Raw genomic sequence first — 25,970 nt, forward strand, 5'->3', positions numbered from 1 at the left:
TACTGACAAGTGTGAGGTATTGCACGTTGGAAGGACAAACCAACGTAGAACATACAGGGTTAATGGTAAGGCACTGAGGAGTGCAGTGGAACAGAGGGATCTGGGAATACAGATACAAAATTCCCTAAAAGTGGTGTCACAGGTAGATAGGGTCGTAAAGAGAGCTTTTGGTACATTGGCCTTTATTAATCGAAGTATTGAGTATAAGAGCTGGAATGTTATGATGAGGTTGTATAAGGCATTGGTGAGGCCGAATCTGGAGTATTGTGTTCAGTTTTGGTCACCAAATTACAGGAAGGATATAAATAAGGTTGAAAGAGTGCAGAGAAGGTTTACAAGGATGTTGCCGGGACTTGAGAAACTCAGTTACAGAGAAAGGTTGAATAGGTTAGGAGTTTATTCCCTGGAGCGTAGAAGAATGAGGGGAGATTTGATAGAGGTATATAAGATTATGATGGGTATAGATAGAGTGAATGCAAGCAGGCTTTTTCCACTGAGGCAAGGGGAGAAAAAAACCAGAGGACATGGGTTAAGGGTGAGGGGGGAAAAGTTTAAAGGGAACATTGGGGGGGGCTTCTTCACACAGAGAGTGGTGGGAGTATGGAATGAGCTGCCAGACGAGGTGGTAAATGCAGGTTCTTTTTTAACATTTAAGAATAAATTGGACAGATACATGGATGGGAGGTGTATGGAGGGATATGGTCCGTGTGCAGGTCAGTGGGACTAGGCAGAAAATGGTTCGGCACAGCCAAGAAGGGCCAAAGGGCCTGTTTCTATGGTTCTATGGTTCTATGGGAGTAGCATTTAGTAATTAAGTTAAATCTAGAAAGTTAACAGTTAACTGAAATACATTGTGTAAATTCTGTTCAGTTCTATTAGAAAAGTGTAGAAGACCAAGGATAAAGGCAGAGTTTCAACCTGATAATTTCTATCTGACTCTGCTTCTAACGCTATCATTTCCATCACACAGCTTTCTTACATCCAACCTTTGCAATAACGATGCTGGAAATACTCAGCATATAGAGAAAAAAAAGAACTGGGAAATCTTAATATCAATCATTCTTAATTTGTATAGACAAGTGGAAAGAATAAATGGAATATCTTGACAGGGTGGAAACAAAGAGTAATTAAAAGATACGAGATGTTGCCAGAGTGGGGTGACTCGTTGCAAGCTGAATCTACATATCCACTCATACTTCTATTATAATCTTCCTTGCCTTTAAATCTAAATTCTCTATCTCTAACAATCTACCTCAATGCACTGTGCACTAAATTGATCTGCATAAACCCAGCTTGCAAGACAGGCTATTCACTATATCTCAATACCAGCGACAATAACAAAGCAATTCCAGTTCCATTTCTAAGTAATTGTGATGCTGGCCAGCTGATGCTGACAGGGTGTGAAGACAGTTGATCACAATAGGTCTACCTGTAGGAAATATAAGTAGAAGGAAATGAATAAGATCAGAGGAGAGATTAGAAAATATTGTTGGAGTTGTGAGCTGCTACTGGAACCTGAAATAAAAGAGTTCCAAAAAATATTCAGCAGATCAAGAAATGATTGTGGAGATTAATAAGATGGCTCATCAGAATTTTACAAATTCCTTTTAAACACATTGAGGTCCCCTTCCTCATATTCCTTTTAAAATCGCCTGCCTTTCTTCCCACACTCCCTTTAAACTCACTGCACTCGGATTCCAGTACCCCTTTTAAACACACATGTTTCCCAAGCTTAATGTTTAGCCTACATTGAAAGAAAAGAAGATACAAGCAAAATAGGCAGAAGTTCAGCTTTGCCCCTATTTGATATTTGCTGAAAATGTTAATAACTGCAGAGAAAAGAGGAAAAGAGAAACCAATTAAGGATTAAAACAAAACAGAATATGAATAAAATAGCCAGTAGTTCAAGTCAGCACCTGTGGACAGAAAAGCATAGAAAAACATCTTAGATTGATGACCTTTCATCGGAACTGGAATACTTAAAGAGGTAACAAGTTTCGATCTAATAGGATGTGAAAAGGAAAAGAGGGAATATAAAGACTAAAACAAAAGGAAAGACCATATAAAGCATAAAGGAATGGGACGTGAAAAGTAAAGAAAGGTAGGGCCTTCAGGAAATGAAAATTGCAAAAGCAGGATCTCATTACTAACATATGCTGTTCCATAAAAAGGGGAACTAAGGTTGAGTCCAGAAAGTTAATGTTTAGTTGAAAGATATTGTTTGTGAAGTTTCTATTAGAAACATGTAGCAGACCAAGAAAAGAAACAGAGTGGCTCACATTTGAAATCTGACCACTTAGAATGAGAAGTTTACACCATCTGTATCTCTTCTACATCTTTGGTATTCTATGTGACTGCACTAAGTTTCTGACTATGGGTTCAATTCCACCACTGGCTCTTAAGGAGTTGGTAAGTTTATATTCCAAAGGTGTATGAGTTAGTAGATTAACTGGTTACGTGTAATTGGGCAACGTGGAATCGCTGGGTTGAAAAAACCTGTTACTATGCTGTATCTCTAAATAAATAAATCTAAACATCCATCTTTGCAACAAAGATACAGGAAATACTCAACATGTAGAGAGATAAACAGAGTTATCATCAGAATTGGGAAGCTTAGAAATCAAATACCCTTAAAATACAGAAAACAGGTGAAAGAAAAACAAACAGAATGTCTTGATAGAGTGGAAACCAAGAGAGATAGAATAATACAAGTAATGGTGATGCTGGCTGAGACCGAGTGTGAAGAGGTATTGATCAAACTGATCGATCTGTAGGAAATGTAAGTCAAAGGAAATGACTGAGATCAGAGGAGGGAGATAAAAATTAACACTGGAGCTGTGAGATACTGTTGCTGTGGGAAATCTGAAATAAATGTGTGCCAAAAATACTCAGTAGATCAACAAATGATTCGGAGAGATAAACAAAAGTAATATTACAGATAGAAGCAACACACACAAAATGCTGGAGGTACTCAGCAGGTCAGGCAGCATCAATGGAAATAAATAAATGACATTTCGGGCCGAGATCCTTCTTCAGGACTGAGAAGGAAGGGGAAAGATGCCAGAATAAAAAGGGGTGGGGGGAGGGAAGGAAGTTAGCTGCAAGGTAAAAGATAAAAAGTAAAAGGAAGGTAAAAAGAAACACCAGGTTGGTGAGAAAGGCCAGACTAGAGAAAGGGGAGAGGACAGTGGACAATAGGAGAAAGGGGAAAAGGAGGGGACCTGGGGGAAGCAATAGGTGGGTGAGAAGAGGTAAAAGGTCAGAATGCAGAATAGAGGTCCTCCACTCTAAGGGTGGCCCTCATCTTGGCACAAGAGGAGGCCATGGACCGACATATCGGAATCGGAATAGGAATCGGAATTAAAATGTTTGGTCGCTGGGATGTCCCGTTTGCAGTGAGTGGTGCGGAGGTGCTCAACAAAGCAGTCCCCCAATTTACGACAGGTCTCACCTGTGTAGAGGAGGCCTGAATGGACGTAAGGGAGAAGGTGTATGAGCAAGTAGTGTCGCGTTGGATGGAGGAAACAGATGAGGTCCTCCGTGACTGCTTTGAATCGGTGGACTGGTTAGTATTCAAGGACTCGGCAGCTAACCTCGATGAGTATGCCTCAGCTGTCACGGACTTTATTTGGAAATGCACAGAGGACTGTGTGTCTCGCAAGACGATCCGGGTATTCCCTAACCGGAAACCTTGCATGAGTTATGAGGTCAAGTCCCTTTTAAAGTCTAGAGCTGCGGGTTTTAGGTCCGGGGATACCAGTCACTACACGGAATCCAGGCGTGAACTCTGGAAAGCCATTAAGGGCGCCAAGAGGCAATATCGAGCGAAGTTGGAAGCCCAGGCTAACCAGGGAGATGCCAGTAGACTATGGCAGGGTCTAAGTGAGATCACTGGGCGCAAAGAAAATGCTGGGAATATCAATAACTGTGGCGCTTCTCTTCCTGATGAACGTAATATATTCTACACAAGATTCGAACAGAAGAGGAGCGTCTTGCTCCCTCCAGATGAACTGGATCTGGTGGCATCGAGATTCATCGTCACCGAGGAGGACGTTAGAAGGGCCTTCCTGAAGATAAATCCAAGGAAGGCGATGGGCTCAGATGGCGTCCCAGGACGGGTTCTCCGGGTCTGTGCAAGCGAGCTAGCTGGAATGTTTGCTGACATCTTCAACTGCTCCTTGCTTCAGTCTAAGATCCCCTCATGTTTTAAGAAGGCAACGATAATCCCAGTGCCGAAGAAGAGCAAGGTGGCATGCCCGAATAACTATCGACCTGTGGCTCTGATATCAATTGCTATGAAGTGCTTCGAGAGATTGGTTATGGCACACATCAACCACAGCCTACCGGTCAACCTCCATGCTTTGCAATTTGCCTACCGGAGCAACAGGTCAATGGCAGATGCCATGTCTCTGGCCCTACATTCCTCCTTACAACACCTGGAGAATAAAGACGCATACGTAAGGCTCCTTTTCATTAACTACAGCTCTGCCTTTAATACCATCATTCCAAATAAACTGATTCCTAAGCTCCAGAACCTGGGCCTTAACACTCAGATCTGCAGCTGGATTTTCAACTTCCTCACAGACAGGACCCAGGCTGTAAAAATAGGGGACAAGCCCTCCTCTACAATCACTCTGAGCACCGGTGCCCCACAAGGCTGTGTACTCAGGCCCCTGCTGTACTCACTGTACACCCATGATTGTGTAGCCAAGTTTCCATCAAACTCAATATATAAGCTTGCTGATGACACAACAATTGTAGGTCGTATCTCGGGTAATGACGAGTTTGAGTACAGAGAGGAAATTAAGAACCTGGTGGCATGGTGCGAAGACAATAATTTATCCCTTAACGTCAGCAAGACGAAGGAATTGGTTGCTGACTTCAGAAGGAGTAGCGGACCGCATGACCCAATTTACATCAGTGGTGCGCAGGTAGAACAGGTCAAAAGCTTTAAGTTCCTCGGGGTCAATATCACAAATGACCTGACTTGGTCCAACCAAGCAGAGTTCACTGCCAAGAAGGCCCACCAGCACCTTTACTTCCTGAGAAAACTAAAGAAATTTGGCCTGTCCCCTAAAACCCTTACTAATTTTTATAGACGCACCGTAGAAAGTATTCTTCTAGGGTGCATCACAACCTGGTATGGAAGTTGTCCTGTCCAAGACCGAAAGAAGCCGCAGAAGATTGTGAACACGGCACAGCACATCACACAAACCAATCTTCCATCCTTGGACTCAGTTTACACCGCACGCTGTCGGAGCAGTGCTGCCAGGATAATCAAGGACACGACCCACCCAGCCAACACACTTTTCGTCCCTCTTCCCTCCAGCAGAAGGTTCAGGAGCTTGAAGACTCGTACGGCCAGATTTGGGAACAGCTTCTTTCCAACTGTGATAAGACTGCTGAACGGATCCTGACCCAGATCTGGGCTGTACCCTCCAAATATCCTGACCTGCCTCTCAGTTTTTTTGCACTACCTTACTTTCCATTTTTTATATTTTCTATTTGTGATTTATAATTTAATTTTTTAATATTTACTAATTTTTACTATTTTTAATATTTAATATTTGTAATCCAGGGAGCGGGAAGCGCAGAACCAAATATCGCTGTGATGATTGTACATTCTAGTATCAATTGTTTGGCGACAATAAAGTATAAAGTATAAAGTGTAGCACTTAGACCATTTGCAGGGATAAATGCTGGGAAGATTAGTGGGGAAGGATGAATGGACAAGGGAGTTTTGGAGGGTGCAATCCCTGCAGAAAGTGAAGGGGTGGGGAGGTAAAGTGTTTAGTGGTAGGATTCTTTTGGAGATGGCAGAAGTTGTGGAGGATAATGTGTTGGATGAGTAGGCTGATGGGGTAGTAGATAAGGACAAGAGGAATTCAATCTCTACAAGAGGAATTAAATCTTTATTAAGACAGCAGGAAGATGGGGTGAGTGTGGATGTACAGGAAATGGAGGAGATGCCGGTGAGGGCAGCATTAATAGTGGAGGGAGGGAATTCCCATTCTTTAAAGAAAGAGGACATCTCTGTTCCTGGGAACAGATGCAGCAGAGGTGGAGAAACTGAGAAAAGAGAATAACATTTTTAAAGTAGGTAGGGTGGGAAGAGGTATAATGGAGACAACCATGCGAATCAGTAGGTTTATAAAAGATGTTGGTTGACCATTTGTCTCCACAAATGGAAATACAGAGATTGAGAATTGGGAGGATGGGTACAGATCTCAGGTGAATTTAAGGGGAGGATGTAAGCTAGAGGCGAAATTGATAAAATTAACTAACTCAGCATGGGTGTATGAAGCAGTGCCAATGCAGCTGTCAATGTAGCGGAGGAAGATTCAGGGATCAAAACTAGGGAAGGCGTCGAGCCTGGACTGTTCTGTGTAGCCAACGAACCAGTGAACAAGCGGGCATAGCTGGAGCCCATGCGAGTGCTTATGGCTACCCCTCTAGTTTGGAAAAAGTGGGAGAAGCTGATGGAAAATTTTCTCAGAGTGAGGACCAATTCTGTCAGACGGAGGAACATTGTGGTGGAGGGGGATTGGTTGGTTTTTTTGTCAAGAAAGAAGTGGAGAGCTTTGAGGCCTTCATGATGGGGGATAGAGGTGTATAGGGACTGAACATCATGGTGAAGATGAGGCAATCAGGGCCAAGGAATTGAAAGATACTGAGAAGATCAAGGGATTGAAAAGTGTCATGGATGTAGGTGGGAAGGGGCTGAACCAAGGGGTATAGAATGGAATTAAGATATGAGAACATGAGTTCAGTGGGGCAGGAGCAGGCAGAGACAATGGACCTACCCGGACAATCAAGTTTGTGCATTTTGGGTAGGAGGTAGAAGTGAGATCCACACCAGCCATGACACTGAGTTTTCTTCCATTGCCTCCATCTCCAAGCCCACTTCTTTGGCGAGGATTCCACACCCTGCGCTGATGATGGGGTAGGGCAACTATGAGATTGGTGGCAGTGGATGGGAGTTCTCCAGAGTGGATGAGTTCAGTCATGGTGTCAGAGGTAGTTTTCTGATGGTCTAGAGTGGAGTCCTCTTCGAGGGGTAGGTATGAGGAGGTGTCTGAGAGTTGCCACCTGGCCTCAGCAAGGTAGAGGTCAGTGTGACACACTACAGCAGCACCCCCTTTGTCTGCAGGTTTGATGGTAAGTCTGGGATTGGTGTGCAGAGAGTGGAGGGCAGTGCGTTCAGATGGGGTAAGGTTCGAGGAGCTGAGGAGAGAGGAGTGCTGAAGTCGAGATGGTTGATGTCTCATCAGCAATTTGAAATGAAAAGATCCAGGGCAAGCAGAGTACCAGAGCAGGGTGTCTAAGAAGCAGAGGAAAGTTGAAGATGGGAGAAGCGGTCATCAGCGAGTGGTGTGGAATCCTTGCAACAAGAAGTTGGCTTGGAGATGGAGGCAATGGAAGAAAGCTCGTGTCATGGCGGGTGTGGAACTCATTGAGGTGCAGGTAAAGGGGACAAAGGTGAAGCCCTTACTGAGGACAGAACCTTCTGCCTCAGAGAGGGAAATGTCAGAGGGAATGGTGAAGACATGGCAAGGACTAGAGATGGGATAAGAGGGAGGAAGAGAGTCAGTGATACCAGAGGAGAGAGGAGGGTTGGGGTGTTCAGGGAAGGTGGGGTGGGGGAAGACGGAGGTTTTAAGGACCTGGGAGCTGATGGTGGGGGCTGATAGAAAACTGCTCAACAGAACAGATACAAACTGGAAAAGCCATTTATTTGAAAACGCTGAATTCCATGTTGAGATCTGAGGGATACTAAATGCCCTTGTAATATCATCTATTCCTCATAATGCTTAAGTCCAGCTGCCAAATAAATGCATCCTTTTGACTTACAAACTTAACTGTTGCAAGTCTTGTCACAAACAAGAGAAAATCTGCAGATGCTGGAAATCCAAGCCGCACACATAAAATGCTGAGTTCCTCCAGAATTTCGTGTGTATTGTTTGTTGCAAGTTTTCTTGGATGGCCTGACACCTACCATTCCCCAGTAATGTTTAAGTTCACACCAGGTCACATACTGCCAACACTTCCTGTTCAATATATTTTCATCAATACCAGCATAAACCTCTACAACCTTCTCCAGATGATATCCTTCCAGAACACTACTGCATAACTCTGGCCTGTAATGCATTTTACATTTAAGTCACTCCACTCTTGATAACTGTGTCTTCATTTGTTGATGTCCTTAGCGCTGGAAACCTTTCTCTAATAGCATCCTTTCCTTCACCTACATATTCGCTAAGATCAGTTTGAAATCTATCTCTGACTAACTTTTTTATCATTTTTTTCTGAATTTTGCAGTGAGGCATGGACAGTGTGGGCTAAAGTGCCTGTTCCTGTGCTATACTGTTCTGAAACAAGAAGAAATTAATATCAACTGAAATCATGTGACAAACCCCAGCATACTTTCCTATATTTAAATTGGTATGCAAATGCAAATATTTATTGTCAATGTAACTGCTAAGAATTTGTGACAGATGCAGAAAAAAGTATCTAAACAGTACGAGGCTTGGATATTCATGCATGAATGAGTGCTGCCCTCATCTGGCAACTATTAGTATTCTTATAAAAATAATTTAAATTTAAAGTCACATTCAATCATATTACCATAAGACATAGGAGTAGAATTAAGTCATTTAGCTATCAAGTCAGCTCTGTGATTCAATCATGGCTGATCTGTTATCCCTCTCAACCCCCTTCTCCTGTCTTCTCCCCATAACCTTTGACGCCCTTACTAATGAAGAACCTATCAACCTCCATTTTAAATATACCAATGACTTGGCCTACCCAGCTGCCTGTGACAATGAATTTCCTCTACTGGGAGAGTCTAGGATCAAAGGGCACCACCCTCAGAGTAGAAGGATGTCCCTTTAGAACAGAGATGAAGAGGAATTTCTTTAGCCAGAGGGTGGTGAATTTATTCCTTAGATACAGGACTCAAAACTGCTCACAATAATCCATGCAGTCTAACCATTGCCTTATAAAGCCTCAGCTTTACACCACAAACAAGAGAAAATCATTTGAGAAAAAATCTGCAGCTGCTGAAAATCTAATCAACTCTGGAGGAACTCAGCAGGCCAGGCAACATCTGTGGAAAAGAGTACAGTCAATGTTTTGGGCCAAGACCCTTCATCAGGACCGAAATGTCAACTGTACTCTTTTCCATGGATGCTGCCTGGCCTGGGGAGTTCCTCTAGCATTTTGTGTGTGTTGCTCTGCATTATATCTTTGCTTTTTGAGTACTCTCGAAATAAATGCTAACATTATATTTGCCTTCCTTACCACCAACTAAACCTGCAAGTTAAGCTTTAGGGAATCCTGCACAAGGACTTCCATGTCCCTTTGTACCTCTGATTTCTGAGTTTGTTTCTCATTTGGAAAATCGTTTATGCTTTTACTCTTTCTACCAAAGTTCATGACCATACACTTTCCAACATTTTATTCCATCTGCAGGGGGGCAGGTGAGGTCTGGGCCTGACGTCCTGCTCACCCAGGGAAAGTGAACATCACCTCTCCTTTCCCGGTGTAGTGATCGCCGCGTGGTCACTGTCCGGTCTGCCAGGCAGGTGGCCACTGCAAATGGCTTCTCCTACATTACTGCATCCGTAGCAACACCTTCTCGTCGGTGCCCCCCGTTTTCACTGAGCTTGCTACGTTATGGCGCGACTGAGTGTCCAGCGGTTAAACTGGATGGGTAGGCTGGGCTCATTAGCCTTGGTTTGCAGCCAGCTTAAGAGAAGGACAACTCTGAATCCAAACCCAGGCAGGTGGGGCTCATTAGCCTTGTCAGGTCATCCACGTAGGAGAAGGACACTCCGACGTAAATCCTATGACCCGAGGACCTCGCTGTCACCGTCCCAGCTTGCTAGGCTATGGCAGATGAACCCCAGCTGTAAAAGGTGGGGCCAGTACCGCGCACACTGCACTCCACCTAAAATACCATTGTACAGGCCGAAGGACACGCCCACGTGTACGACCATCCTCCCCGACCACTCTCCTGTGGCCAGGCCTGCCTGTCCCGTATTGGCCTCGTCAGCCATCAGTGAGCCTGCAGAGAACGTGGGCAGCCCCCTTCCTAAACCTTCGTTCGCGAAGCCAAGCCATGATTCCATCTGCCACTTCTTTTGTCCATTCTCCTAATCTGTTTAAGTCCTTCTGCAGACTCCATGCTTCATCAACACCACCTGCCCCTCCACCTATCCTTGTATTATCAGCAAACTTGGCCACAAAACCATCAATTCTGTCATCCAAATCATTGGCATATAATGTGAAAAGTAGTGGTTCTAATACTGACCCCTGTGAAACACCACTAGTCATGAGAAGCCACCAGAAAAGGCCCCCTTTATTCCCACTCCATGACCCCACCAGTCAGCCAATCCATCTATGCTAGCATCTTACCTGTAACAACAAATCCAGCTTCCTTGAAGCCCGATGGAGGTACAGCATTCTGAATGTTCACCTCTTTCCAAGTGAAAATATCTACGTGTCAACCCTGTATTCTGCACTCACTGGTTATAAAATCCTCAGTCAGGAGAAACATCCCCTCTGTACCTAGCCTACAAATCCCTTGAATGATTTTGTAGAAGTTAGTAGAGTTTTGTTGAGATTTCCTCTTAGTATGTAGAAGAAGAAGAAGAAAGCCCTTAACTCCCAATGGAGTCATCCGGACGCCGTCTTTTTTGACGGCATTTTTTAAGCAGGCATTCTTATTTTTATGAGGCCGAGTTGCTAGCTCGATGCTCAGCCCAGCATGGATGGAAAGCATGCAAGGGAGCCAGTTGGATTCGAACTCAGGAGCCTTCGCTCCGAAGTCGGCACTGATGCAACTACGCCACCAGCTAGCTCTTAGTATGTACTTTGATAATAAATTTACTTTGAACTTTGAAGTTAATCTTCTAAACTCTAAAGAATACAGTCCCAGTCTACTAAATCTTTCACCAAATGGAAAACTGTCAACCCTGAAAGCTATTGAACCTTTTCAATAGACATTATTAAACTCTAATGTGCGCATGCGCCGGTCGTGCATGCAGCCTGGTACAGCCGTTCTGATCAATATTCTCACTTTCTTCTTCTTACTTTTTAATTTACGTTATTTTTTGTATTTGTTTTTCACGGTAACACGTCGAAGCTGCACCCTCTCTAACGTGCTGGTAGAGAGAGTTTTATTTGGGTTTTTAGTGCTGGAAATAGTTACATCCTAACACGTGGGACAGAAGCAAGGTCGCATTGTGTATTCCAGGGACCAGCTGTTCGCGCTTATGCCGGCCAGTTTAGCGGGCAGAACGGCGGACACCTCTGCTGAAATCTGGAGGAAAACACACAGCGGATGCAGAGGGGGATCACAAAGTCGAGGAAAGAGGACCGGGTCGAGACAACAGCGACTTATGGAGAAGAGGAGTTCGGTGGGTAATTAAATGGACGAGTTCACGGCGCTAGCCAGGCGTCAGAGAACATTTCAGGAGTGCAGTGCTATGTGTTTCACTGGGGACATACCCAATTAAAACTTCTCCATGGACGGCGTCCAGACCGTTCTGGCTGACCGGAAGTGTACTGAGAGCGGTAAGCGTAAAGGAGTTGGGTGCTTACTGTTCTGGTTAACAACGGATGATGCAATCCGGGTCATTTTACGATCGAGGAAAATGTTTGTAGACCGGATATTGAGCTTTTTACTGTTGGACTTCGGCCATATTCCTCTGAGGTACAACACTGGGCGGCACAGGAGGTCGTTCCTGCCTGTGGGCATCGAACTGGCAGCTCCTCCCGTGGAAGGTCAGACACCCTGAGCCAATAGACTGGTCCTGGACTTATTTTCCATCTGGCATAGTTTGCATTTTGTTAATTGATTGTTTGTGGTTTTTGTATTGCTATATTTACGCTCTATTCTTGGTTGGTGCGGCTGTAACGAAACCCAATTTCCCTCGGGATCAATAAAGTATATCGATCTATCTATCTAGTGAACATTTTCTGCACTCCCTCTATGGTCAGTACCTACTTTATTCACTAAGAAGACCAAATCCGCTCACAATTTCATGACAAGGACTAACCGAAGTCATAAGTAACTTCAATATTCTTTACTCTTGAACTCAAATCCTTTTGTAATAAAAGCCAATATACTATTTCCTCCTAACTGCTTGTGCTACCTTCATTTTGGCTTTCAATGACTTATGTACAAGGACATCAACATTTTCCAATCTGTCACTGTCCAAAAAAACTCTGCTCTTTTGTTTGGTGCACAAAAATAAATGACCTAATATTTTTCAATATTATGTTCCATCTGCCATGTTCTTACACACTCATTTATCTTGACTACATTCTCTTTGTATCCTCCTTATTATCCTTAATGCAATCTGGCGTATGACATTGGCAAACATGGAAATAAGGCACTTGATTCTCTCAGCCAAATTGTTGATATAGACTATGACTAGTCAGAACCTAAGCTGTGTGGTCTCCCACTAAACATAGCCAGTCAACTTGTCGAAACCAGACACAAAATGCTGGAACATGGAGCAACAAAAAGCATTGCAGAGGAAGTCAGAGTGTCAAGCAGCATCCATGGGGTAAAAAGGAGTTGTCACCATTTGTCACGTGACTGGCAACAATGACTATCAATTGAGTCAGGTTTTATGAAAACAAACAAACATTTATTAAACTCTGCTCAAAAATAGTGAAATGTATTTAAAGGACTAACTTAACTGGAAGTTAACTGCTATACGGCAACTCTGGAACAGTTCTTAAAAGGGTAAATGTGAAAACGGTTCTTAAAGTGGTAACTTCGAACACAGTTCTTAGAATGGTGAATTTGAAAGTCCAAGAGATTCATACAGTCAATTAGGAGAGACTTTCCTGAAGTAAAGAATTCCTCGAAGACGTGACGTTACTGCTGATCCCAGCCGGAACCTGCCTTATCTGCAGGATTCACAACGATGGAAATAAAACGGTTTAAAGGAACTGACCTTTTCCTCTGGAGAATAGACACTGCACAACCTTTCCTACTGTAGCAGAGGTTATCTCATGCAGGTCCCTGTTTCTTGAATGAAGATTCAATAAAGGTCGATCTTCTCCAAAACCGCCAAACGATATCAGCTTTACTTGACTCTGCAAATTCCTGTACTTTGGTAAGGTCTTCACTCTCCAATGCTACTTACAATAGAAAGTAGAACTCCACTTTAAAACGAAACTGCGTCATAAGACGAATATGCAGCATAACAGAGTATCTGACGAACTAAACTTAAAACTCAACTGGAAAAACTAACTGCGTCACACCAGGGGTCTGCCCTTATATACCTGGTGAGAACATGTCATCACGTGACCTCACATCGGCAGGAAAATTACATCATGTGACCTCCACAAGACCATTATATCATCCTCATAAGACAGTCACAAGGTATGTAACAACATTTCAGATTGGGACCCTGAATCAAGCTGGAAACACTACACCAGTCCTGATGCAAACTCGAGGAAATCTGCAGATGCTGGAATTTCAAGCAACACACATAAAAGTTGCTGGTGAATGCAGCAGGCCAGGCAGCATCTTTAGGAAGAGGTACAGTCGATGTTTCAGGCTGAGACCCTTCGTCAGGACCAGTTTTGATGCAGTGATTGTCCTGAAACAAGAATTCATTTCCACCACAGATGCTGCTCATCTGAGTTCCTCCAGCAGATCGAATGTTGATCCAACTTGTGATAGACTTGTGTATCTGCCTTTGAAGCTTTCTCAGTCCTCAGTTTCCATGTATCTCCATTCTACATACTCTAACCCTGTTAAACAAACCTCATGGATCCAACTTGATCAAAGCTTTCTAAATTCAGAATATACTACATCCACTTGAGCAATTATGAAAAATATGGCTTACAGAGTAGGACTGTCAGTTCAATGTTTATAGTTACAGGGTTTGTCAGATGAAATAGAGAGGTAGAAAAAAGCAGGGGAAGAATGGCTATCCTGGTTCATGAAATGTTATAGCTGTGAAAAAGGCTGTTATTTTAGAAGAAGCATCAAATGAAGCCAAAAAGGTTGAGAAAAAGTGTAAAATGGATGCACTGTTGAGAAAATTATAGTTGTCCATATATTTAAAGGAAAATTGATGAGCAAGTTTGCAAGCAAATATCCAACAATTGCAGAAATACAGGGGAAGTAATAGTCAGGCAATCTGGAAGAGTGTGGGGTAATATTAATTACATGCCACTGCTGAGGCTTCTGTCGGCTGAGTTGGCCATGAATATTGCGTCCTAGCTGTCTAGAGATGCAGAGCCTGGGCAGTACAATATGGAGAACAAGCTGTAGCCCATATAGCTAACTCCCCCTTGCTGCACATCTGATCAACCCAAAATAACAGCAGAGACCGATACAGTTTGGTACCAGCAGCTTTGCAAGAGTTGCCAGTCAACATTGAACACAATGTAGATCTGTCCAGCTCCAGATTTTTCCCTTAGGGTTTACTCTCAAAGCCTTCCCCATGAGTGGGTATAGCTACAAGAGAGCTGAAGTTTGACATCAGAGTTTTCCTTCTCCTAGATGAGTTGGCAACCACGGCTGACGAGCCTCATCTACCCCAAAACAACTGCTTTTAAAATGGCAGTAACCCACTTTTGTCCCTTCTCCTGTCAATAGAAAAGGTTATATGAATCACTGAAATATTAACTAGATACAACAAGTATAAATGGCATTAGAGCACAGAATTCCTAAGCTATATTCCAGAAAGTCAAACAGGAAAAAAGGCAATTCTAGATTCAAAACTAAAACAGAAAATTACTGGAAGCATTTAACAATCAAGTAACATCCATGGGGAGGAAAGGAAAGTCAATGTTTCAGGTCAAGGACTCTACATCATAATTGGAAAATTGAGAAAACAAATGCATCTTAACTTGCAGAGAGGAGAAGGGTAGGGTGATGGTAGTGGGTGGGGAAGAGAGAGTTCATCTGCAACAAGCTTCAGAACAAGGCTGGCCAAGAAACAATTACTTAAAAACAATGACATGAAGGATAAAAAGAGAAAAAAGATATAAATCAAAACAGGAAGTTACAGCCACATTACTCGAGAGAGAGAAAATTGGTGGTTACCTGCAATTGACAATTTCAGTCTTGAGTTGTAAGGCTTCAGTGTGCCCAAATGGAAAATGTGATATTGGTTCTCAAACTTAAACTAGACATTGTTAGAGAAATGAAAGAGACTGAAGATAAAAAGATCAGAGAAGGACTGGAATGGGTAAGCAGAAATTCAGTAAATCAGTCAACCAATCTTCACATATTTCTTCAGGGTCGAGGAATCCACATTGTAAGCACAAAGTACAATACACCACATTGAAGTGAATATCAGTTAATTGCTAATTCACCTAGAAGGACTGCTTGGTGGGAAAAGTTAAAAGGGCTGATGTTGCATCTCCTGTGATTGCATGGAAAGTGTTCAAAGTGGGAAGCAATTGATGAAAATGGAAGAGTAGATCAGGGTCACAGAGGGAAGAGTCCCTTTGGAATGCTGAAAAAAGAAGGGAAGATACATCTAAGGGCAGAATCCAATTAAGAGTGTAAGATGGTATGAAGGATGATTCGCTGAATATAGGGGCCTGTTGGATTCCCTCTCAATATGTTTCCACAAAGCAACGGGCAGGCCTGGCAGGACAGGACAGTTTAGAACCTTATGAATTATAATAACCATGGTAGGTAGGATACATCAAAACAGAAAAATGAAAGTTAGAGATCAAGAAATGAATACTGCAAGAAGTCAAGAAGAATATGAAGTGTATGGATGAAAGTAAAAGGGATTTTTATAAAACATCAAAAAGGCAAAAGAAGGATTGAAATATAAAGTCAAAGAAGATTCAATGATAACTTATGAGCACATTTGAGTGCAGCAACAACTAGGGAAATAATATAGCCTGTTAGGAACGTCCATGTATTTGTGGAAGTAGAGGATGTGGATAAGATACTTATTGAATACTTTGCAGTCGTCTTTACAGTAGAGAGGGATAATGTTTGTATTATAGGTAAGGAGGAAGTTTAGTATTTTTGAAAGTGAGTAAAGCATCAGATGGTGATGACCTATATCCCAGGCTATTAAAAATAAAGGAAGAAATGTGCAGAGACTATGAAAGTCATGTTTCAATACTCCATGTCTATACTAGTAAGTGGAAATTGGAATTGGTTTGTTGTTGTCTCTAAGATACAGGGAAAATCTTTTCTTGCATACTGTTCATACAGATCAGACAATTGCACAGTGCATTAAGTTAGAACAATGTAAAACATTGACGATGCAGAATAAAGTGTGACAGCTACAGAGAAAATGCAGTACAGGTAAACAAATAAGATGCAAGATCATAACAAGGTAGATTGTGAGGTCAAGAGCCTTATCATACAAGAGAACTAGTTAATAGCCTTATAACAGCTGGGTAGAAGCTGTCAAGCCTGATGATACGTGCTTTTAGAATTTTGTATCTTCTGCCCTTTGGGAGAAGGGAGAAGAGAGAATGTGCGGGGTGGGTGGGTACCTGGATTATGTTGGTTGCTTTACTGAGACAGCAAGAAGTATAGACAGAGTCCATGGAAAGGAGGTTGGTTTGAATGATGTGCTGAGAGGGATTTATGCACAAGTCTATTCATTTTCTTGTGGTCATTTACAGACCAGTGTCATACCAAAACATTATGCATCCAGACAGGATGTTTTCTGTGGTGTATTGACAAAATTGGTATAAGGGTCGACAGGGACATGTCAAATTTCTTTTGCCTCTTGAGGAAATAGAGATGTTAGTGATCTCTCTAGGCTACTATGCGGTTGGACCAGAGCAGGCCGTTGATGATATTCACTCCTAGAAACCTTAAACTCTCAACCTTCTCAACTTCAACACCATTGATATAGACAAGAGCATATGCACCGCCTCCCTTCCAGAACGCAATGACCAGCTATTTTATTTTATTGAGATTGAGGGAAAGGTTATTGTGTTAATACAAGGTAACCAAGCTCTCTATCACCTTCCTTAGCCTAACATCATTATTTGAGATATAGCCCACTATGGTGGTATCATCTGCAAACTTGTAGATTGAATTAAAATAGAATCTGGACACATAGTCATGAGTGTTTAGAGAGTAGAGTAGTGAGCTGAGGGCACAGCTTTGTGGAGGACCAGTGTTTAGAATAATCTTGGCAGAGGTATTGTTGCTTATTCTTTCTGATATTAATCAGGAAGTCAAGGATCCAGTCCTGGAGGAGGCTTGACTCCCAGGATCTGGAGTCTGATGATGAGTTTGCTTGGAATTATAGTGTTGGAACTGTAGTCAATACATAAAAATCTGACTTAGGTACCTTTAGTTGAGATTGGAGGACAGACAATTGTTTGAAATGGGAGGAAAGGATAAACCAATTAATTCTGGACAAGGTTAGTTTTACTTCAGTGATGGTCTTAATTATGAGAGTCAATATATTGTAAATCTTCTTTTAAAAAGATATAGATGAATCAAGAATAGTCAATATGGATTTTTTTAAGAAAAGTCATGTCTAACTAAACTGAAATTTTTGAGGAGTTACCATAAAAGGTCAATGATGGCAGTGCTTTTAATGTACTTGACATAGATTTCAATCAGATGTCAAACTGGACCAAAAAAAAGTAAAAACATGTGGGATCCAAGGGAAAGCAGTAAACTAGATTCAAAATTAGAGCCAGAATTGGTTCAGTGGCAGACAGTAGAGGGCAATAGCTGATGGGTATTTTTGTGGCTGGAGAACTAATATCTGTGGGGTTTCACACAGCTCAGCACTCAATCTCATGTTTTCTGTTGTTAATGCTTTTGGCTTACAGATGAAGTTTGCAGTTGTCACAAAAACTGGGCACGTGGTTGGCAAGGAGATAAAAAGATATAGAACGGGGGTTCACAACCTTCTTTATGTCAATACCATTCAGCAAAAGGTCCATGGATCCCAGGTTGGTAACCCCTGATATAGAAGGTCAAGGCAATTGGTCAGAAAGTGGATAATGGAAATGAATTCAGAAAAATGTAAGATTTGGAAATGTAAAATTTGGATTGTTACTTTGAATTTCTAACATGGAGGAGGTAACCAAGCAAAAGGACAGGATTCTAGAACCTCTCAAGCAACTGATCTATCTGGTCCTGTGAATTTCTTTGGTAAATAATGTCCCCCATCTCCTCCCCTTCTTAGCTCCTCCTACTGTCCTCTGTAGCTTATTTTCTTTCCTTTAGTACTATGTCCTTTATATGTCTCCACCTAAGGGTTCATTAATTCCACGGAGCCGCAGGATTCATCAAATCCTTGCAGGGTGTATAGTGTATTCATGGTACATAACTGCTACATTAACATAGGATGTAATAGAGTCATTATTTATCAGTTTAGAGCTTATGGAACTGAAGCGAAAGCAAAGCAATCTCAACCCATTTGGTTCCTAATGGTTAACAAAATACCCAATTTTTCATTGCCTCCTTTCTCATCAGCATTGGCATTACTGTGCGTGGTGTTGGACAGTATTCATTTTTTAGGTCCAAGCTCTTTCTTTAGTCATACCATATCAACACACATATCTTGGTCTCAATGGATAAGCTGCACATATTATTGATTAGGATCAGCATGGCCAAACTATTATAGTTCAGTTTAACTTGTACAAATAAAAATGACTTACTGATAGAATTTGGTCACCTCTTTGCAGCTCTCCACTAAGGTCTGCAGGTCCACCTGTCAGGATGAATGAGATAAATATCCCTTCACCATCTTCACCCCCAACGATGTTAAAGCCTAATCCACAGGATCCTCTGTGCAACACAAATTTTCTGGGCTCCCTGCAGAGACAAGAAGTAATATCCAAATCATGGCTCTAAAAGCTTATTTTCAACCCCTTTATCTCATAACTCTTCTTTTGCTAAAATCTTTGATGGATAGCTTCCGCAGTCACACTTAATTGAACTAAAGAACCAATCAATCCATTATCAAATTCTGGATAAATTCTGGACTGAGAGGGACAGATCGAGGGAGGACAGAATTGCTTTTCATTATCATGAATTTGTTCAGGTGGGAAAAGTGTTGAGGTTGCTGCACTTAATGCTGCAGCTAGGAACAAAAGATAGAAGTTTTATTCACAAAACTCAACTCTGAAATGCACTGCACACTTATTAACTTAAAAGCTCCACGAAAAAATTAAAGATCACACATTTGATGATGCAATGGATGTTAGAATGTTACTCTATCTTACAGCCATTTGACATAGCAGAAAAGTATGAATTCTGAACAACTGGAAATAGAAGCATGAGTGCAAATTTATATCTCATGGGGAAAAAATCATCAAGATAATGTAACCCAGCAAGATAAACTGTATTCCTGAAGTAGGTCAATGAACATACTCTGAGAGGTGAACCAGCATGGATAGGAATTTCAAAGATGTAAGATCCTACTCAGGGAAAGTAAAGACAAAGCAATTGAAGCAATGACTCATGTTAAAGTACACAAATTATGATTGCTAAAAAGTTAAGCTTGTAAGATTAGTGATCAAGTATCAGACATGGAACTGAAGCACCATTTAATTAATTCAAGTCTACAGTCCAAAGAGGTATTTAGTATGCAAAGGAAATAAAGTCAGAAATATCCATGTTGTCAAGATCGTCAACAACAAGAGATGAAGCAAAAGACCCTGAAGTGATGTCAGGTGATGAATCTATTCTGCAACTGAACACAATCAAATTCCAGCGTGCTGATATGGAGGAAATACATATTGATGTATTTGGCCTCAATGAAAAAAAAGGTGCTGAATTTTTTGAAAGTTGTTGAAACTGCATTCATCTAGAACAGCACTGAATTAAGTCATTCAACCAATCATTTTCCCCCTCCTTCTTCTTCTGTGAATTCCAGATTTCATTCACCTTCTATCCAGATGCTTCATGGCTTGATATGGTAACTGCTCTGCCTGTCATCACAATAAACTGAAGGGAGTTGTGAACACAACTCTGCACATTACTGAAATTAGTACATTACCGAAACTTCATGGACATCTGGCTACTCTTCTTGCTGCTCCATTAAATCATCCAATATAATTAAAGGTCCATTCACCCCAGACATTCCCTCTTTTCCCATCAGACAGAAGATACAAAAGCCTGAAATCACATACAACAAGGCTCAAGGACAGATTCTAGCAAGATGTTATAATACTATACAAGAAGAAGGACTCTTGACTTCCCAATCTACCTTGTTATGGACTTGCACTTTATTGTCTACCTCCTCTGCACTTTCTCCCACATTAAGCCATGCTAGCTCCCCCTAATCAGGCCATGGCTTTCCAAATGTTCATAAATCTTATCCCAAAGAGTTCTCTCCTATAACATCCCTATCACCGATGTAAGACTCACCAGTCTATAATTTGCAGGATAATCCCTACTTCCCTTCTTGAATAATGGAACAACATCAGCTACCTGTCAGTCCTCCAAGACTCTAGCTAAAGAGGGCACAAAGATATTGGTCAAGGGCCTCAGCAATCTTATTCTTTGTCTCCTTCAGTAACCTCTCCCAATATCCCATCAAGTCCTAGGAATTTATCCACTTTGATGCTCTTTAAGAGACCCAACACTACCTCTTCCTTTACCTCAAAATGTCCGAGCATATTAATATACTCGACACTGATCTCCTATCCTTGATGCCCTTCTCCTTGGTAAATACAGATGTAAAGAATTCATTAAGGACCTTATCCATACTCTCAGCATCCAATCAAATATTCCACCTACCATCTCCTTACTTCTCCTTTTGCTCTTGATGTATCATAGCATGCAAGGGAATTACCTTTAATACTACTTACCAAGGAATTTTATGGCCCCTCCTGGCTTTCGTCATTCATTTCTTGAGTTACTTACTGGCTTCTTTATAACCGCAATGGTTTGATTCTAGCTTTCTAAGCTTCTTTGTCCAATTCATCACCTCTCTCAACATCCAATGTTCTCTTACCTTGTCATTCTTGTTCTTCCTTCTGACTGGAACATGCCTGTCCTGCACTCTATGCAGTTGGGCTTTAAAAATCCTCCACATGTCAGATGTGGACTTGCCCAAAAAAAAAGTGTTCTCAATTAACTAGTTCCTGCATATTAGTCTCATAATTTGCCCTACTCCAATTTAATACTCTCCCGCAAGGTCCATACTTATCCATATCAATAGCTATCTTAAAATTTAAGGAGTTGTGGTCACTGTTTCTTAACTGCTCACCCACTGAAAGGTCAGTCAGCTGGCCAGGCTTATTACCAAACACCAGACCCAGTACAGCTCCTCCTCTTGTTGGACTATTTACAGATTGAATTAAGAAAGCTCCCTTGAAGCACCTAACAAATTCTGCCCCATCTAAACCTTTTGCACTCAGAAGGTCCCAATTTATATCAGGGAAGTTAAAGTCCCCCATGACAATGACCTGGTTGTTTTTACACCTTTTCTTAATCTGCCTGTGTATCTGTTCCTCAATTTCCCAAATGGCTTCTAGGGAGTCTGTAAGTACAATCCCATCAGTGATTTCTCCCCTCCTATTTCTGAGTTCTACCCATATAGACTCAGAGGACGAGCCCTCTATTATGCCCCCTCTGTCATGGTCCGGTCCGTGAAGTCCGCATTCTGGTTCACGGTCTGGTCCATCGTTCTTTATTCCAGGTTTTCTGGTTTTCCCTTGGTCTGTTGGGTGCTCGAATTGAGGCACCTGATTCACATTTTGGGCTGGCTACATAAATAGCTCCTTGGTTCAGCTTCATTTGCTGGACTGTTCCCTTCCCCTTCCTTCGGAAGCCTTTGCCTGAAGCCTTGCCTGCAACCTTGCCTGAGTCCTCGCCTGTATCACTGTCAAGTTCTATTGCTGGAGCAAGACCGGAGCCTTGCTGTGTCTAGAGAAGGAACTGTCTCTGTGTCCACTCCTTCACATGGTAGGTCCGGCCATTTGCCGCTACCTTGTGTTGGAAACCGTCTCTGTGTCCATGCCTACGCTAGGTAGGTCCGGCCGTTTGCCGCTACCTTGAGTTGGGAACTGTCTCTGTGTCCGCGCCTTCGCTAGGTAGGTCCGGCCGTTTGCCGCTTCCTTGAGTCGGGAACTGTCTCTGTGTCCGCGCCTTCGCTAGGTAGGTCCGGCCGTTTGCCGCTTCCTTGAGTCGGGAACTGTCTCTGTGTCCGCGCCTTCGCTAGGTAGGTCCGGCCGTTTGCCGCTTCCTTGAGTCGGGAACTGTCTCTGTGTCCGCGCCTTCGCTAGGTAGGTCCGGCCGTTTGCCGCTACCTTGAGTCGGGAACTGTCTCTGTGTTCGCGCCTTCGCTCGGTAGGTCCGGCTGTTTGCCACTACCTTGAGTGGAGAACTGTCTCTCAGTATTCTGTGTATGAGTTCCGGCCCTACGTCTTGTTCCTTAGGAGGGGTCCTGACTCTGTGCAGAGCCCCGGCCCCAAGTCCTGTTCCCAAGGAGGGGTCCTGACTCTGTGTTCCATGTCTTTGTGCTCCTGTTCTGCCAAGACCAAAGCTCTGTGTTCCTGTTCTGCCAAGACCAAGGGTCTGTGCTCCTGTTCCGCCAAGACCAAGTCAAGGCTTCGTGTTCTCGCCCAGCCCAGGAGTACCTCATCCTACCCAGGAAACCAAGCCTCAACCAGTCCTGCAGCCACGTCATGTCTTCACCTAGTTCTGGAGTCTGAGCCCAAGTCAAGACCCAGGATCTGGGTCCTTGCCCAGTCTCTGGCTTTGAGTCCATACCTCAGCCTCAAAGAACCCAAGCCAAGTCTAGTCCTGTAGCCACGTCATGTTCTCGTCTAGTTCTGGGGTCTGAGCCCAAGTCAAGACCCAGGTTCTGGGTCCCTGTCCAGTCTCTGGCTCAGAGTCCCAGCCCAGGCTCCTGGTTTCTAGTTCCTTATCCTGGTTCCGCTTTCCTAGTCAAGTCCTAGCCCAGGCCCTGTATCCTAGTCTCATCCAGGGCCTGTGTCATGTCCAGCGTCATTTCTTCCCCACTTCCCTTGCTTTCTTGACAAACCTAGTCCTGTTCCTTGTACTTCAGTGCCTGTGTCTTGCATCTGAGTCCGCCTTCAGCGCTCCCGTTATGACATCCTCTGGGTGCAGCTGTGACATTGTCCCTGAATAATAGTGCAACTCCCACCCCCACTCTTTTACCTCCCTCTCTATCTTTACTAAAACTTTGAAACCCTGGAATATTAAGCATACTTTCCTGTCCCTCTCTCAACCATGTCATTGTAATGGCCACAATATCATTGTTCCACGTATTGATTCACACTCTAAGTTCATCACCTTTACCCACGATATATTGAATCGCCTACTTTATGGTCCAGAGCCATCATTACTCCTCATACATTAACCCTGTCATTCCCAGGATCATTCTCACAAACCTCCTTTAGACCCTCTTCAATCCCAGCATCTCCTTTCTTAGATAACGGCCAAAATTGTGCACAATACTTCAAGTGTGGTCTGACCATTGTTATGTAAACCCTGAGCATTACATCCTTGCTTTTATATTCTTGTTCTCTCAAAATGAATGCTAACATTTCATTTGCCTTCCTTACCACTGATTAAACCAGGGAATCTTGCACAAGGATCTGAAGTCCCTTTTCACCACCAATTTTTTAATTTCATCCCGTTTAGAAAATAGTTTACATTTCTACCAAAGTGCATGACCGTACACTTCCCTACAGTATTTTCCATCTGCCACTTCTTTGTCTATTCTCCTAATCTGTCTAAGTCCTTCTGCAGATTCCCTGGTTCCTCAACACTATATGCCTTTCCACAAACATCCACAAACTTGGCCATGAAGTCATAAATTTCATCATCCAAATCACCGGCATATAACATGAAAAGAAGCAATCCAACATCGATCCCTATGAGACACCACTCATCACCGGCAGCCAACCAGTAAAGGCCCCATTTATTCCCTCACTTTGCTGGCTGCCCAGTCAGCCAATCTTCTATCCATGTCTTTCCTGTAATACCGTAAGTGCCTTGCATTGTATTGATGAAAACTATCTGAGAAAGACAATAGCTCAATGTTAATGTGATTCTGTTGAGCAACCACAATAAATGCTAATGGACCCTCTGTTGTACTGTTTATAATGAGAATTACTGTTAGGAGAGAAGTATATGAGCTGCTTCACTGCAGCAGTGGCTGGCAGTTCTCAAACAAGCAGCTGGAGTTCAGCCATTCCAGAAGAAATACATCTCAGGCTTACATCAACCCACTCCCACATCTGTCACTCGGTTCTGTTGTCAGAATTCATGATGCAGCCCAGCAGCAAAGCCTGGTCATCCTGGTCATCGTGGAATTCACTCACCTTATTCTGAGAACACAGCTCTGGTTTAGGATCAGAGATCCTATTTATTTCAATGCTAATTCAAAGCAGTGCCTACATAAGATACTCTGATGCTTTAATGATAGATGTGACCATTTATTCAAACCATCTAGCATTTTAATTGATCTAGATAGGTAACATTAACCAATGCTAGTCTGTGGGGTTAAGTAAGCACAGCTGATTACAACTAAAATAAGCAGCACCATAAATTGCATAACCACCATCTCTAAAGTCAACAGTAATATGGATTATTAACGGTCATCATACTTTTGTTACTGTCAGCAGGAGGCCATTTAACTCATAGGAACTTTTATTGCAAGTTTATAGTCAGGTTTCCACCAGAAAAAAATGAATTTTACCCAATCAGCAAAATTTTCTTTACTAAATTGGTCCTCTTCTCTCAATAGTGTACTTTGAAATCATGGTGTTTTATCCAAAGGAGCATTTTAAATGCAATGTCCTAATGCATGCTCATTAATTTGGAAGTCTGGTACCTGCAAGACATGGTAGACAGATTTCCTGAAAAGTATTACCTTTCAATAATCATTGCAAAAATGAATCAACAGTGTTTTCAAACTGATTCCTGATGTTCCTTTATCAAGATCATGACTACTTCATTTGCATCCATTTCCAACTTCTTAGTAAGACCAATAAACTCATGACTAATAAAGCAGTATTCCTAAACTAGCAATTACTCCTTTATGTATGGTAAGGCATATTATATGTCTTCCCCCAAAAGGAATACTCACCAAACCATGATGGAATATTGAATTTTTCATTTGTCAATCTAAATGACTTCAAAGAGTTGGGAAACATCAATGATTTTTAGCATTGTGGGGATTGTCCCAATGTGGGATTGTTATTAACACACTGGGCCTCTGTACCACCCTCTGCAACTGGATCATCAATTTCTTTACTGGGAGACCACAGTCAATACGGAGAAATAATAATATCTCATCCTCACTGTCAACATCGACATTCTTCAACAATACATGCTTAGCCCAGTGCTCTACTCTCTCCACAGTCATGACTGTCTGGTTAAGCACAGCTCAAGTGCCATCAATAAACGTGCCAATGGGACAACAGTTGTTCGTACAATCTCAAAAGGTGATGAGGAGGCTAACAGGAGAAAGTTAAACTGGTTGGTTAAGTGCTGTCACAACAACAACCTTGAACTCAACACTAGCAAGAACAAGGAACTGATTGTGGACTTCAGGAAGGGGAAGTTGGGAGAACACCCCAGTCCTTATTGAGGAGTCGGCAGCAGAAAACCTGAACAGCTTTAAGTTCCTAGGCATCAACATCTCTAAGGATCTATCTTGGACCTAACACATCAATGCAATCATGAAAAAAGCACACTAGCAGCTCTACTTCATGAGGAATTTGAGGACATTGGATATGTCACCAAAGATTAATTACAAATTTCTTATAGATGTACAATAAAAATTATTCTGATGGGTTGTACTGCAGTCTGTGATGAAGCTCGGGATCGCAAAAGGCTGCAAAGTGTTGTAGACTAATCCACCTCCATCACGGCACAACCCTCCCCACCATCAATGCCATCAATGACATCCTCGAGATCAAGGCTGAAGAAGGCAGCATCCATCATGAAGGACCCACACTATCCCTCTTCTCATTATTAACATCAGGGAGGAGGGACAGGAAGC

At 42.4% G+C, this 25,970-nt stretch overlaps 1 protein-coding gene across 6 annotated transcripts in view; it reads right to left on the minus strand.

Moving 5' to 3' along the window:
- dlg2 (discs, large homolog 2 (Drosophila)) overlaps nucleotides 1-25,970 on the minus strand; it is an 823,880-nt gene that overhangs the window by 332,001 nt on the left and 465,909 nt on the right. For all 6 annotated transcript variants that reach the window (XM_072263309.1, XM_072263307.1, XM_072263311.1 and 3 more), the window contains one exon: nucleotides 18,643-18,799. In XM_072263309.1, coding sequence (XP_072119410.1) covers nucleotides 18,643-18,799 — 157 coding nt within the window. The remainder of the gene's footprint in view (nucleotides 1-18,642; nucleotides 18,800-25,970) is intronic.

This window comes from Mobula birostris, chromosome 7 (assembly GCF_030028105.1).
Source record: "Mobula birostris isolate sMobBir1 chromosome 7, sMobBir1.hap1, whole genome shotgun sequence".
Classification (NCBI taxonomy): domain Eukaryota; kingdom Metazoa; phylum Chordata; class Chondrichthyes; order Myliobatiformes; family Myliobatidae; genus Mobula; species Mobula birostris.